This window comes from Trematomus bernacchii, unplaced genomic scaffold (assembly GCF_902827165.1).
Source record: "Trematomus bernacchii unplaced genomic scaffold, fTreBer1.1, whole genome shotgun sequence".
In the NCBI taxonomy this organism is placed as follows: Eukaryota; Metazoa; Chordata; class Actinopteri; order Perciformes; family Nototheniidae; genus Trematomus; species Trematomus bernacchii.
In genome coordinates, this window is record NW_022988043.1 from 6493678 (window position 1) to 6510023 (window position 16346).

Consider the following 16346-nt stretch of genomic DNA (forward strand, 5'->3'; position numbering starts at 1 on the left):
TTTACCAGTTGGTCATGGAAGATGCTGAGTTTGTCACAGCAGGGCTTTGATAAATTGGAGTTTACATCCCTGTGGGGTGGTTACCATGGGTTTTGGCTAAAAAAGTACTTTTGATAAGGTTAGGATCAGTTTTTGGTTAAATGTTAATGAACAACTAATGATGTATTGTGCTGAGTTTGTTAGAGCAGGGCCTTACATCCCTGTGGGGTGGTTACTGTGGGTTTAGGCAAAAAAATGCATTTCGGTCAAGATTAGGGTCAGATTTTGGTTTAATGTTTAAAAAAAACTAATGATGTATTGTGCTGCAATGCACACAGATACATTTATTAATATTCAACCTAGAAGACAATTTGTTCCTAAGTGCTCGAGTGTCAAGCTTTAGTTGCCACAATCAGATATTGACTCTCGTTATTCTCGTTAAAAATTAAGTGTTAGCCTACACAATATATAAAATATCCATTATCATCTGTAGAACTTCAACTTTTAATCATTGTGTTATAATACTTTAACATTGTTATTTTTCTGGCCCCTTTGCCTAAGAGTAACGTTGGTTCCTACCTGACCTGTTCATATTTTATGGGGGACAGGTGTGGGTCAGTCAACATTTTAGCGCGCTTAATATTGAAACAGAGGGACTGGAAGTGTCCACCAACCAAGACAATATATGCCAACAATACTTTGATTGTACCTCGGCAGTGTTGATAAGAAAAATAAAGGTTACTGTCAGGGAATAATTCTGTATACATGTTTACCATTTGCCCTCTGACGCAGATGCCCAGCCTTGGGCAGCATGCTATCTCCCTCAAGGAGGGGCTGCCCTAGCATTTTGTTGTTGTTACAGAGTTTATGACCGGGCAACACTCGGTCAGAGATAGTTATTGTTCTGGGACACCTGGAACACATCCTTCTCTGGGTGTAGATGACCCCGGGCCATAAGCGACATACAGTGGTTTGGTGGAAAAGTAGATCTGTACTTAGTTAAATGGGGGGTACTAAGTGCTGAGCACTAAGTGCTGGGCACTAAGTATGGCAAAGCACTTGGTGTGAAAGCGGCTATAGTGTTTAATGGCGGTTGGCAAACCACTTAAGAGTACTGGAGTGTGAAACAAGAATTATTACCTGGAACTACAGGAGGGTTCTTCAGAATTGATTGTGGCATCTATACCATGTGGTCAAACCGTGGCCCGTGACATGTCTTGTGAATTCTTCGGCCGAAGCTCCAAATAAACCGTCAGTGTTTGCCATCAAAGCTCCAGCTCTCCTCGTGTCTCTCTTTGAGTCCTGACTCCAATTGCTTCAGAAGTTTCCCCCACAGTTACCCTTAACAAATCCCTGGTTTAACGTAGTCTACCACCGGGCGGGCTAGCTAGTAGTACATAAATAAATAATTAAATAAATACATATATATATAAATATGCCTATGAAATAAATAAATAAGGTTATGAAATACATTCTGAAATAAATAAATAAGGCAATAAATATATATAAATGTACATTTAAATACACATTTATTTATTTATTTCATGGGAATTTTATTTCATAATGCCACATTTATTTATTTCAGGGGACTTTTATTTCATAATGCCACATTTATTTATTTCAAGATACTTTTATTTCATAATGCCACATTTATTTATTTCAGGGGACTTGTATTTCATAATGCCACATTACATTTCCATTTCTAATATTCAAATGAACGGGGCGTGGTTAGCTCACAGATCCAGACCAAAGCAACAGCACCACAACACTGACTCAATAGCTCTTGTTTCACACTCTAGTAAGTGGTTTGCCAACCGCCAATAAACACTATAGCCGCTTTCACACCAAGTGCTTTGCTATACTTAGTGCCCAGCACTTAGTGCCCAGCACTTAGTGCCCAGCACTTAGTGCCCAGCACTAAGTGCCCAGCACTTAGTACCCCCCATTTAACTAAGTACAGATCTACTTTTCCACCAAACCGGTTACGGTTCCAGAACCGTTCTTGCACTTTTCTGGTGCTTAACTGTTGTTCTCTGTAGCACCACTTGTGTTTCCAGCGCTCAAAGCCCGACTGCTGCAGCATCATGACGTACCGTTTACGTCGCTGATTTTCTCCCAAACGCCGCTCACAACACAAACAATGGTGGACTGCGTCGGGTAGATGGTCGTGTTGCTTTTAATCATACGATTAAATTAAATTGCTACTTCTCAACCCTTGTACTTTTCTCCAGAGTGCCGTGGTTCATTGTTTTTTAATGTGGTTCAGCGGCATTTACCGACCGCTGCAGTGCTGCTCGTCCACCGGAGTTTATTCAGCGGCCGCTGTAAAGTCTTCACTGTCTGACTGTCACATTTAAGCAGCTGATAAATATCCCCCCCCCCCCCCCCCCCCTAAAGTGAATGTGTTTCAGGAGGAATTGACACTGTTATGAAAGTTTCTCTGTTATAAAATAGCAACCGAAGCTAATCTGACTATCTTGACTACTTGTTGTTGCTATCCTATTGTGGCATAAGCCGTTTTCTACAGGCACATTTACCGGCGTATTTTTCATTATGATTCTACTTGTGATAGTCGGACATGACAACCTGTGCAGCCCATGTATTGATTCCATCCGATAGCTGCTATAATACAAAACAAAACGTCTGCCTGCTCTCCACAATGATCAATAACAGCGAACGGATGGTCAAAGTAAGGTACAAATAAACAGAATCACACGAAGCCTGGTTAGTGTTGCCTGACTTTATAAAGCGTGTGGTTGCTTTCTAGTCAATTTGCTCAGCGCTACTGCTTGTTATAACTTTCATTTGCCGTACTCGCCATGAACTGTTATGGCTCAGGTTAATCTTGCCCCCCTCCGACGTGAGCGTGGTTCTTGGTTCTTGCCGGTGTTGTGTCAAATGATGCACCCCCGTCGTGAAATGCACCCCTTGACACGGGAACGCGCATTTGAATGTATAGTCCGCTATTCTATGTTGTCTCTTTGATGGTTGGGTTGTCGAATCCTGGATTTTGCATTCATTCGTCACTTATTTTTCAGTTCATTTTTTATTTAATATATGTTTTTATTTAATTGTGACGTCCTGTCTGTATACTTTTGCTTGTACTTGTGCTTTACAATGTATTGTTTATTTTTACATCAAGTGCTTGAGGGTGGGATTAATAGAATTTTTTTTATTTTGGGGGGTGCTTTTTATGAGCAGCCTGGTTGCCACGATATGCACCCCTTGCTATCTCTGACAATAAACGTGTCACATACATGAAACTTGCTCCATTTATTGGTACTAGTCCTACAACTATACCCTCCTAAGTGCTTGAGGGTGGGATTAATAGAAGCATCTTTTTTTGGGGGGTGCTTTTTACGGCAGGCCAGGTGGTGCATTTCACGACGGGGGCAGCCGAGTGGGGTCAGCAAAGAACCGGTTTTCGGTGTTTAGAGCCGGCTCCGCTGTGGCTGAAACAGAAGAACCAGAGCTAAATCAGGCTGTAGCCCGGAACTGGCTCTGGAACCGGTTTGGTGGAAAAGGGGTAGAACCAGAGAAGAACCAGTTAAGCACCAGAAAAGCACAAGAACGGTTCTTGAACCGTAACCGGTTTGGTTTATTGGCGGTTGGCAAACCACTTAAGAGGACTGGAGGAGTGTGAAACAAGAGCTATTGAGTCAGTATTGTGGTGCTGTTGCTTTGGTCTGGATCTGTGAGCTAACCACGCCCCGTTCATTTGAATATTAGAAATGGTAATGTAATGTGGCATTATGAAATACAAGTCCCCTGAAATAAATAAATGTGGCATTATGAAATAAAAGTATCTTGAAATAAATAAATGTGGCATTGTGAAATAAAAGTCCCATGAAATAAATAAATGTGTATTTAAATTTACATTTGTATATATTTATTGCCTTATTTATTTATTTCAGAATGTATTTCATAACCTTATTTATTTATTTCATAGGCATGAAGCTCTGAAGATAAAAGTGACTGCAGAGCCTTATTCAGCTCAAAATGTTATTAAACTTCAGCGAGTTTGAGAGGACTTTTGCATTGAAAATAAACGGGCAGATGATGTGAACCTTCAACAAACTGTGGAGGAGCTCGCTGTGTGCATTGGTTACAACACACACACTGTCAAGTTTATAGCTGGAGCGTCAACATTGTGTGTGTGCACCTCATGTTGTGTATTCGGCAGCACTGCAGTGTTGTTTGCTGATACATGATTTCTGTTGTCGGATTTGGTGTTGGTTTATGGGAAAGTGTCATGTTATGTTATGTATTTTGTGTATCTTAGTACTGTGTATTACACCTGCCATTGTGGCCATCATATTGTAGACTGTTTGTCTGAGTTAAATCTAATTTCTGGTTTAGGATTATTCTATTAAAGTTTGTCTAAACTGATGAAGGTTGTTTGACTGGGCCAAGGCTGCAAAGTGCCTTAATATTGTTGGCCTGTGGTGAGATGTGTCTTTGTTAATGCACGTTATTTTGTGGCCTAAATACATTGTTAAAAAAGCCTATCATAAAAAGGCATCATAATATACAGTTTTATATACTCCCCTTTCATTTTAAATGTCTAAATCAGTTTTCTTGACAATTTTACATTCAATGGCCTTCTTTAATTTTACATTCATTGTTACACAAGGTTTATAGTTTATTTTTACTCTTGCAAACCCTACCAAGAGTAGCTATTGTTTGTCACTAGATGATTTGCAAATATGTTGCATATTGTAAATCTGCTATAAAGGCTCAGTGTGTAGAGACATCCCTATGGCTAATATCGTCAGCGTTTTTATGTAGTTATAGGTTTAATTGATGTATGTATAATGTCTCTTCCTCATGACATAATAGCCTTCTGTTAAAAAACAACAGTAGCAGGTTACAGAGCAGTGCTCCCACAATTCTCCATGCAGCAGCACATTAAGCCCATATCCCCACAAGCCATACCCACTATTTAACCATATAATTACCTCACAGCATCATTTCCTACTGCAGTTGTGTAATAAGCATTCACCCATGAATACGCCTCGCACCACTTCTCCTTAATTAACACCCTCAAATAGCAAATAAATTGATGTGTGTGGACCAACGCTTCCCCTGTTGCTTTTCTGTCTTTGGCAGGAAGACTGGGGGTTGCTCTCACAGCCTTTCCTACTAACAAAACGTGTCCTTATTGTTAGATTTATAAGGTGTCATTTCAACTAATTTCGCATTTATATATTCAAGAATTTTCTATAATTGCTGTGCATAGCAATAAACAACTTTAGAAATAGTTTTTTATGGCCTCGTATCGCTCATGAATTCTGCTTTCCAGCTGTCTGTGTTTGCCAATCCACCCTGCTTTCATTATTAAACTGTATCTCTTGTGCAACGCTACACATCACCCCTCTTCCTCTCAGTCAGTAGGCCTATCCTTAATTAAGATCTGCAGAATTATTATTTACCAAACTTTGCACTCTTACTCTCTGATGTTTTTCTTAATTAGTACCCATTTTCCATGCTTATCTTATTTACTCGTTTTCACATATTCAGCATCTCCATCCAGTCTCATTATTTTACTCTCACTTTCCTTTATTTAGCATCCCACTGCTCTATCATTTATTCCTCCCTTAACCATTTCCCCTCCTCTGCTTCACTTTTTAATCAACATCCTCAACATATTTACATCCAGGCACACGTTCTGCTCCCATTCTTTTGCTCCATCAATCTTTTTTCCATCACTTGTTTATGACGGCACTGGCAATATTAACATCAGGAGGAATATTATTTCCCATCAACCACCTCCCCTCCTATATTTTTCCATCTGTCTTTTCTTCCGGTCTCTCGTCACCTCCCAATAAAGCCAGCTCTCGCACCTATCCTCCTTAATCAGCATCTTATAAACAACCATAGAATTAATGTCTCGGGACGTAATTATCCCCGCTTTTCCCATCCGCCCCCCCCCCCCCCCCCCCCCCCCCCCCCATCAGCCCAAAATATTTCCATGAACCTGAATGCTGACGTGAGGGCAGTTTGGTTATTGTGTTTTTGCTAGTTTTAACCAAGCAATGTGATATATACTGTAGGTCAAATTCTCTCTATCAAATTCCACATGCAGTTCATTTCTTGAATTTGTCCTCCTTCTAGTCAGCAACCTCTCTCAATTATGTGTCCTCCTATCAGGGGGTGTAGCTAATTGTGACCTATATTTTCATAATCTTTGTGTGTGAGTGAGTTTGAGCGTGTGTGTTTGTGTGTTTTTCTTAAGTACTGTACGCATGTGTCGACTTGTGAATAACATTTTCCAGAGCAATGTTAATCTTCATTCCCTAGATACATCAAAATACAAACCCCATTGGATTTGCTGGGATGGAAACGGTGGAAAAATTGAGAGTAACTGTAGACAAAGCCAAGTGTAAGATGTGACATAACAAAGATGGAACAAAAATAAATCTTTCCTTCAGTTCAGTGCCATACTATCGGGGAAACTGAGGTCAAGCTCTTTGTATTCTTATACATTCTTGTACTCTTTGAGTTTTAATCATTTCTTTCTAACCCTAGAATGAGTTCAGCAAGGAAAGTCTTATACAAGCAAGGATTTAAAAGCGTATTTATTATTTTAAAATTGGACTCCCGTAAGAAAATGTTTGATATTGCTATAGTGAAATGAAAGAATGTATCTAATATCTGTGTGGTTAATGTGTACCAGGAAGCTCTTGAGCCTAGTTTAGCAGAAATACCTTGAAAAGGAGGAAACGGCTGATAAATGGTCACATAATTCCTGGTTAATCCCATGCTTTGTGGGTCTGTTTTTTGCGCCAAATCCTATTATGTAATGCTCACTGAGAGACAAAAAAACATAAATACTCTACTCAGACTTTCAAGTCGTCAGAGTAGTGACTGATGTGGATGACCTGAGCCTTGCTTTAGAGGTGCTACTAAGCATATTGGGTTACCTTTGCCCAGAGGCCACTTACCGGTCTTCAGTTTAAAGTTTACCACACAGACATAAGCGTCGTGTCCATCTTCTCATTTTACTCCCAGCATGAAAGAAAATATAGTATAATTCCAAAGTGTCAAACTCTGCCTTTGAGGCCAACACTATAATAACAACATCCTTTAGAAGTGATGTTTGGTAATAAAAGGCAACCCTCTACTTTATGTGCAGGAATTTCAAAATAATCTCCTGAGAGCTGCTCTTCGAAGTAAATGTAATGTGATACTATAGTACGGGGGGGGGGGGGGGGGGGGGTGGGGGGGGGGGTGGGGGGGGTAGTTCAAGTTCAGTAAATAATCTGCTGTTGATTGTCAGAGGAATGACCTCAAAAGAGCTGCTCCATGAAATGAAACCGTTAACAGCTAGCTCAATAAGGGGTTTTCTTCTGGCTGGGGTTGTTGGTGGGATTGACGATGGCAATTGATGACCTTAATATTTCAAAAATTCTCACTATAGTCCGGAATTAGTTGCTTGACATGCACACTGACAGCCTGTGTGCATGAGTCGGATTAGAGACTAAAAGACTATGTGCGCTTTAAGTCTTGATAATGCATGTGACACACTCTCCAACCACTGTAGCTCCTGTTTTTGTTAATGAGGTGTTCACTTCAGAGGTAAGCTACAACTGAAGCTTTGCAACACAGCCAACAGATCCCGTTATAACACGTTGATCCATCATCTCTGCAGAGTAATTGTTGCTTTATTGCTGCCAGGAAGAGGGCCTGTGCGATCAGTATAAATGTATATTCAATAGTAAAGGCCACAAGCTGGTTAAGGCCAAAAAGAGTTTGGGTCCTGGCATTTAACTTAGTGCCACTTTGCCAAGCTGCCTCCATCAAAATCAGGGCCAAATTCAGCCTTTGAGGCCAAATAATCGGTCAGAAACATCCAGTATTTATGCTGCCTGTCTGCGAGTCAAAGAAACATACAGAGTAATAGTTGTAATGGCTATAATATATCAAACACACAGGCACATACACATTCGCAGCAGTACGTTATTGGCTGTTATTGATCCTCAGCGCTTTTTCTTGTCTTTAGGCGGTAAATCCCAGTCTATCTTTTAGTTATACCGGACAACTGAAGAGGTCAATCTCCAGTTCCCCCCATCATTATATCTCCTTCAACCTTGCCCTAAAAAAAGAGCACGTACACACATGCTGTTCCATCATTTACTGCAACGCAAGGCCGAAGTCAATAACCTTAATGTCATGTTGATGGACCAGGTCAATATCCCCGTGTGCTCTCTGTCTGTCTGTTTGACTGTTGTCTCCTTTTCTCCTCATGTTTCTCTTTTTTCTCTTTGTTTTTCTCCTTTGACCGTTTACTATTTACCATTTTGTCATTTTTTCATTGAATTTGTGGAGTGAATTTGTGGAGTGAACATGTGCGGAACCTTAGATGAATTGGTCCTTTGGTACTTACCCGTAATAAAATAGGACTGCTCCTAGTACTATGATGGGTTAAATGCAGAGGTCAATGTCACTGTGTGTGCTGTGTGCATGTATGTGTGACAATTAAAGAGGGTGTCATCCTCCGATTCTATCCATAAGACTTCTACCTGTAGGGGCTCCCAGACTCTTTGTTTTGCTACCTTCAGCTCTGGTTATGTGTGTGTATGAGTCACACATGAACATCTAGAATTTATGAATGGATTTGTTCTCAACATATGCCAGGACACACACACATAGACACAAACACACACTTGCATATAAATAGACTTTCTATTTCCCACTTCTCCCTCAGAAATGACAGCTTATCATGAGCAGCCCCAAGGTCATTGCCATGACGGAAGAAAACGAATGTTCCCATGGTTACCTCTTTTCATCACAAAAGGACGATTAGCTTGAAAAGCTTGGAGAATTAAGCTCATAATGGATTCCTAAACATTTTTAACATAGTTCATTTGGGTACAGATAAATGTTTTTTTTTTACTCACATGTGTTGGTTTTGAGCAGGCTGTTTGTGTTCCTAAAGTACTGAGGGTTTTCTATCACCGGGATCTTGGTCATGCCGATGATAACAGCATCGGGGCCCATCTCTGAGGATGAGGGAGTGTTACTGCCGTTGGAGACGTGGTGAAGAGGAGAGGCCGAGTCATCATCGTTACTGATCACAGAAGATGGTCCTGAGAGAAAGAGAGTTCAGTTTGGTTATCTTTTTTTCCATGAGGTCCTGCATGTGAGCTAGAACATATACTACACCTAGAAGACATGTTAAAGGACACAAGAGAAGGATTTAGGATGTTAAGATGTTATTAGCAGAGAATGAGGAGATGAGATCATAAAGTGAGGAGATTAGGTTGTTCCTGTTGATCACAATAGACATTCAATAGGAGGATGGTTGTGTTTCACAACATCAGTTTGAGTGTGTTAGTTAAAAAATGAACAGTATTCATATGTTTTTAGTTAAAGGTCCCCTATTATACTGTTTATCATAAATATATTATAGGTCTCAGATATATACAAAACATGTCTCTGAAGTGTTTGGCTCGAAATACCAAACAGATCATTGCAGCATCCCATAATCCCCTCTGTTTCAGCCCTGTTTCAAAAGTGCTGATTCTCTGTCTGTTACTTGAGATGAAAATAAGGAGCCACTCCCCTTTCAAATGAGGGTGCATAACGACTCAACTGAGGGTGCAATGCACCCTTATGCACCCCCGTAGAACCGGGCCTGACTATAGGACAGTAAAAAAAACAAAAAACTGTTTAAAAGGGGAGTGATTAGTAAAATATGCATAAATAGAAAGAAAGAATGCTAACTAGGTAACATAAAATAAGAATAAACAAGTTAAAATGATTTGTTATTGGTTGTGATCATATTCTAAAGATGTTTGGATTATTGAAAAGTATACAGCTCCCTTTCATATGAGTGTTGAGAGCTGTATCCATACATTTATTTTGTGCTCAAAGTGCTCCAGATTGATGCATTTCACTTCAACATTTAAGAAAAAATCTTCTATTTTTTGAATGTAGCTCTCATCCTGCATTAGAGGGTCAAGCCTGTAGAATAGCACTAGTTGCTTTGTCAACAGTGGTTGTTTTCATGTTTGAGTGCTGTTTATTTTTTAGGTCAGGCTCTGCAGCATTTAATGATGAAGTCAAGGTAAGAAAACAATAATAGCACATTTCTACAAAGCTGGAGGGTAACAGAGGAAATCAATGGGTGTCTCAAAAAGACGAATGTCAATAATATAGGCACCTGGAAGAGTAAAAACCCAAGACTGGAAAACAGATAGTCAGTTGTCTTTGTTTTAATACGGCTATTATTTGTTGAAAATATCTCTGGAGAATGGGCCTTTCTAAATCCAAACTCCTTTTTTAGTCTATAGTACATAGGATTTCAAATTCATACTTCATATAACAGACATTTTGTAATGCAATAACAAAGTGACCATATAAATTATTGCTCTGAAAACAGAAGAAGGGCAATGGCATGCGTTAGACGCCTTGAGACCAACCCTTTAACAGAACAATTACTTATTTTGGCAGGAGAACTGAGGTGTTGTTAGTTAGTAATTAAGACCGCGAAAACAATCCAGGAACTCTATTCCATCTTCACAAGTTACAGTACACCTTCATGGCATTGCAGCTAATTGCCTGCGTCTTTGGGTGGAGTGACAAAGCAAACAATATCAGCGCCACATAGCAGCTACATTTGCAAGTGTGTACTGGCACATGTTCATTCTCACTCTCTCCCACATAATGGTTAACACACATATAAACACAAATACTGAAAACATTTTACTGAACACTTTCCAACATAAATGTCTGTGCTCGTTCATCCCTAACATTTACCTTAATACTTACCACCTTTAAGGATAGGTTCACATTTGTGTCTTTGAAATATATCCACATGCCTGTTTGCGTATTTATTACTGCAGTGAGAGTTGCCAAAGAAATGTCATTGTACTTTGTATGATGACAATAAAGATATATTCTAAAAGCATTGACTGGTCTCTGTAATTTAACCGTCCATCAAAATGTGTAAGATGGAGGTTGGGATGGATAGATGGGTCAACAGTTATTAGAGTCTAACACAGGAAACCTCTGTTTGCTTCCTATTTCCTCACGCAATTTCACATATTTTTTCATTTGTAACAGTTTCGTAACCCTCAGACCTCAGATCAGAAAACACAACATTGAGGGCATGGAGAGGATTTGTTGCAAATTACACAACTTTGTATTTGTTCATCTTAAATTGTGTGACTGCTTCTGCCCTGATAGCAAACAAGCCCTCAAGATTACAAAGATATTGCTAAATTGTGGAAATTTGCACAAACTGGATGGTGGAGACATCTACGACTTTTTCACTTTTGTTTGTTTTTTACTGTATCAAAGATCAACCAGGTCTATATTTTTGTCGTTCTGTCATCACAACGTCTTTTGCATTGCAGATGATACAATCACAGGAGTGAGCGCCTCAAATTCTAACAAAATAACTTGATGACGACGACACTCACCGCTTGAAATGTATCTTAATCACTCAAGTACATGGAGGGGTTAGCAAATTACGGCTTTTCAGTTCATTGTCCTACAAGCACTGTTTTAAAAGCTTGTGAGGAGTGATTTTATGTTTCATGGTGCTCACATTTATGCATTCTTCACTGATTTAGGGGGAGTGAAAGAGGGAAACGAGTGTGTATGGGTGTGTGTGTGTCTGTGTTGGTCTCTTTAAGAGCATAATTCGATACTTCCATCCAGTCTTAGTTTTTCAACAGCTCTAACACATGTCAGTCGAAGAAGAATAACACAGCGGCAGGTTTGAGCATGGAGACTCTTCTTTGATTAAAACCTTAATCCTAATTACACAACTACACACGTATACGCGCGAAGGCGATGACGCAAAGTCCTTTTGCAGACCTCTTCAAGACACAAGCATAAGCCTGCAAATATGGTGTTATGAGCTGAGATTGATTTCCCATGAGCACAAATACAGTAGATGTATTCCCTCTCATGTGGTCTGTTGTGCTGAATTATAATATTGGTTGACATCGTTCATTTCCTCCGTCCCTGGACTCATATCAGGCTCTAGTGCTGCTGACAAAGCCTGATTGAGAGGGAGAAACTGATAGTTTGTTTGTGTGTGTGTGTGTGTGTGGGGGGGGGGGTGTTGGTAACTCATGAGGATTGAAAAGGCCTTGAAAGAGAAAAGGAATGAGAGCAATAGCACAATAGTTTGTTTTGTCTGTGTGTGTTGTGCACACCTATACGTGTGGTAAGTGTTTGTGTGCTTGTTTGTTGAGCAGATGTGTTTTCCAGCAGCATCTCTCTGTGTCCAGGATCAGACTAGTATGCTAATGTGTCACTCTGAATGAATGGATACTACAGAGTGATGATGGACGAGCAGAGAATACCAACCAAGTCCCGGGCTGAACTAAAACATGTTCTTGCTCTTTGCTGATTTGCAAATGTTCCACAGACTACTAGTTTTTTATTTGACACGCCTTACAAATTGCTTAGTGAAAAGAAAGACACCTTCTCAAAAACGTCAACTTGTCATACTTTTAACAGAGCCCTATTTATATTGTTGTTTACATTTTTTTTATTTTGTAATTGATTTTTTTACTTATGTTGTATATTTGAAGAAGAAAAATAAAACAGACTTGTTCAAAGATTTGTTATAATGCAAATGTTAAAGATACTTTTGTTGAAATGACTATTATCTTTTAATCAGGCAAATATATTCCTTCAAGTTCTATAAAGAGTTACAAAAAACAGATGTAGATATTGAATTGTTTTATATCTGTTTCATTCAAAACACCAATCCTGCATTATTGTTCCACATTAGACAAGCTGACAGCTGGTAAATACTGTAAGTGTTTTACTTTTTATTTATTTTAATAAAAAAAGGACATCTTTGGTTTCCCTTCAAATTGAGACTATATCATTATTTCTAAATGGGAGACAGCAGTTTTGCAATGTTACAGCTGACAGGCCCAACAAGGGGCTGTCGAAGGAGGACTTGGTTTACACATTCCCCTCACTGGAGAAACTCTGCATTCAAGAAATAAAGCTGTTCGCTTTTGTCTGTTTGCGGTTCTCACTTAGTGGGAATGTTTACCATTCTGAGATTATCTCAACGTAACAAAGGGAAGAAGAAAAACATGGTGCACACAAGAACGCAGGTTATTGTCTGTCAGGTTGTGTGTTTGTGTTGGGAGGGGCTGAAGATCATTAACACAGAGAGGCCTCAGGGTTAGATCGTTATAAATACCATTAAGCTGAGGGGCTACAAGAGCCTGTGTGTGTGTGTGTGTGTGTGTGTGTGTGTGTGTGTGTGTGTGTGTGTGTGTGTGTGTGTGTGTGTGTGTGTGTGTGTGTATATGAGAAAGAGAGGTGGCAGAGGGTCCACAGGGACTGACTTGGTAAAAGGGGGATGAAAAGATGTAGAGCGGGGAGGTGGAGGGGAGACGGACAGGAGAGGTGAAGGTATAAGTGGGGTCAGGTCACGACCCAACACTGTTAATAGACATGGAACCGATGTTTAAACTGGTGGAGACTGGAGCTCCTCGCAGTCTGGCGGGCAGAAGAGCTGGTAAACAGTCAATAAAATACATTGCCTCGCTTACAAAGTTCAGGTCATGACTGAGAGGTGGGTGGCTGTAGGATGAGCGCTGAACATGCCAATCAAGAGGTTGTTTTTAAGTCTATTTGTCTTTTTAAATGACAGGATCAGGCTCTGTGTTGTGATGGTAGATGTTTGAGATGTCATTGTAGTGAAATAAATGTGATTTAAGTTTAGGTGGTTGACTTTAAATTGTGGACTTTTTGGAGAAAGTTGAACATTTTCAAAGAGTACACATGCAAATTTGACCACTAAGGAATTTTGCAACCACATGCTACTTTGTTAATTTGCTCTGTCCTTTTAATGAGCTTTTAATTACGCTGTATCTGTGTTTCAGATCTGTAATTGGTTGGTACAAAGTTACGGCGATAGTAACAATAGTATCAAGTAACGAGGAAAATATCATCTAGGTTTCATGAATCAAGACTTTGCCATTTAAGTATCATGAAAGCATTTTGAGGACAGTCTCTTCTCGTCGATACTTTTTTCAGTATTTATTTTTGGGCATTTTCTTAATGATAGCGAAGCAGAGAGAGACATGAAATGTGGGGAAGGAGGGAATGGTAATAATACGCAGCAAACCGGCATTTGTGCTTGTGATGTACGCATCCTAAAAACAATTTTCTTGTCCTGTTGTTGTCAACTCTTGATCAGGTTTGTGAAATGAGATGACAAATGGCCCTATGTCTGGTTGAACAGCTGTTTCTGTCAGGGGAAAATTGGCAATACTGCCATCCAATCAGAGTACAGCTCATGAACAGTGACGTTGTTAAATTAATGACCTCATGTGCTCATGGCCTGCTTCATTAGAGGTTTATGTTGAGTGCTGGGAATCAGACGCTTGGTGAAACATAGCAGATGTGTTTTGTCAACATACAGTACAGAAGTTATTCAAGCTTGTCGAGTAGGTAGAAAGAACCATCCACTATAATAGCCATGGGGATAATAGAAACTTGACTGCTGTAGTGTAAAACAAAGATATTTCTAGATAATCATCTTGTTGTTTTAGAACATAAATGGATGGTGGGAATTAAACAGCTGTAATTTACCCCCAACAAATGCAATCTTGTAGTATTTTGTGAAATTCTGATACAGTACATTAGAGGAAAATGGGCGATGGTGGCACTAAAAGAGCTACAGATACAACTGCAATGATTGTGAGTCCCAGATACAATGTCACACTGTTGCGTCCACGTGAACACTCGTTTATTCGGCTCTTTAAGTTGCTGTTGTGACACCGGTGTTGCTGTGGGAGCCCGAGGGTTGGGAACCTGGATGGGAGCAGGCGTTTTATGGCAGGAGCCTACACTGGAGTTAAAACGATGACTGTGAGGGACTATATTGATCGCTCTAAGGCTCTCTGGGTACACCTCAGACAAACTGAAGCCATTTACTGCTGCACGTTGCCCAGGGCGATGGACGTAGAGAGGCTATTATGGGATTTAAGGACACAAGGCCCGTCAGTCAGTCTGTTAAAACAGCTTGCTTGTTTTGTACCCGGAGAGGAACAGCGGGAGCAGTTGTTCGCACATAGTAGTAGATTCCATTTCTTGAGATTACTGTATTGTTGGCAGTCAGTTAGATCAGAGCGAAAGATTGTCTGAAATATGGGGTTCAGACACACTTCAGAGGTGGAAATGGACAGCCTAGATATTGTGTCAAAGCTGACAAAAACAGCAAATAAACAACAAGCTTTCAAGTCTCATGAACAAGGGCTTACAGTATTCTTGACAATTTCACAGGCACAGAATATGATGGCTGCCATAAAATGATGTTCCTCTTAATTAATAATATTTGATTACAAATCAAAATACATGACGGATACATTCCTTTTATCGTGTCTCTATTGGATATTTTATCCAAGCAGTCAGTGGAGACACTCGGGCCTCAAGGCAAACACAGGACTGCAGCCACTGTTGACCCCAAAAGGTCTCAGTGACCCCTTAAGCCCATCACAATACGGACAAAAACACACTCGTAGGTGACTGGTAACCTGAACTCTGTGGTCTCTAAACTCTGCTGTCACCCAGCCGAACACAGGAAGTAATCTATCGATCCAGGAGGAAGGGGGATGGTGGGATGCAGAGGAGGGGAGACGGCAGAAAGGGAAGAAGAGCGTAAAGAGCTGCAGATTTGCTGAGTGGCTGGCTAACAGATGGGGGATACATAGAGTTTTAAAAAGACGCAGGGGAAGAAGAAAAATGCAAATTAGATTTTTGGATTTGAAAGCCTGTTTTTTTTTCAGCTAATCAGCTTCTTTCTCAGAGCAATACGGTTCTGCTTGAACACACAGTTTTCTGCCAAAGCTACAACAGTTTGGGTTATATGGCATTAGAGATTTCTTTATGTTTTTCCTCAGTGGTTTGATGTGAGGCAGAGGTCAGCAGGAAAAGGGTGATGATATGTCCATGCACCAATCAGGATTTAGTTTAATCTCAGGTTGTATACTTGTGTTTCCATACTGTCAATCAAATCTGACCAAACCACACCCACACAGCGCTGACAATGCAGATGAACTTTAAAGTTTTAGTGTGGTGAATAATTATTAATTAAGTTTTTACCAAATGTAACTTATTTAAACATCAAAAGTTAAGAAAGTCTCCCCACATCTGACTGTGTGACAGGTGCTTTAAAGGAAAGCAAAACTAAAGAGAAAACTTCACACATTGTCTCGCTTTTTGTGGATTGATTTACAACATATTTGTATTGGTCCTTTTCACATTTTTGCAATCAATTAAGGGGTATCCATTGTTATGTCTGTATTGGCCAACAGAATTCATCACGGTTGTTAGAGCTGAATTTTGTTGATGTTGATGTTTTAAAATGTTGTTTTATT

The 16346-nt window shown here is 39.9% G+C and overlaps 1 protein-coding gene across 2 annotated transcripts in view; it reads right to left on the reverse strand.

The window, feature by feature from the left end:
* The window catches only part of ntrk2a (neurotrophic tyrosine kinase, receptor, type 2a), a 77830-nt gene that overhangs the window by 17940 nt on the left and 43544 nt on the right, over positions 1-16346 (reverse strand). For both annotated transcript variants that reach the window (XM_034118277.1, XM_034118278.1), the window contains exon 14: positions 8880-9068. In XM_034118277.1, the coding sequence (XP_033974168.1) occupies positions 8880-9068 (189 nt within the window). The remainder of the gene's footprint in view (positions 1-8879; positions 9069-16346) is intronic.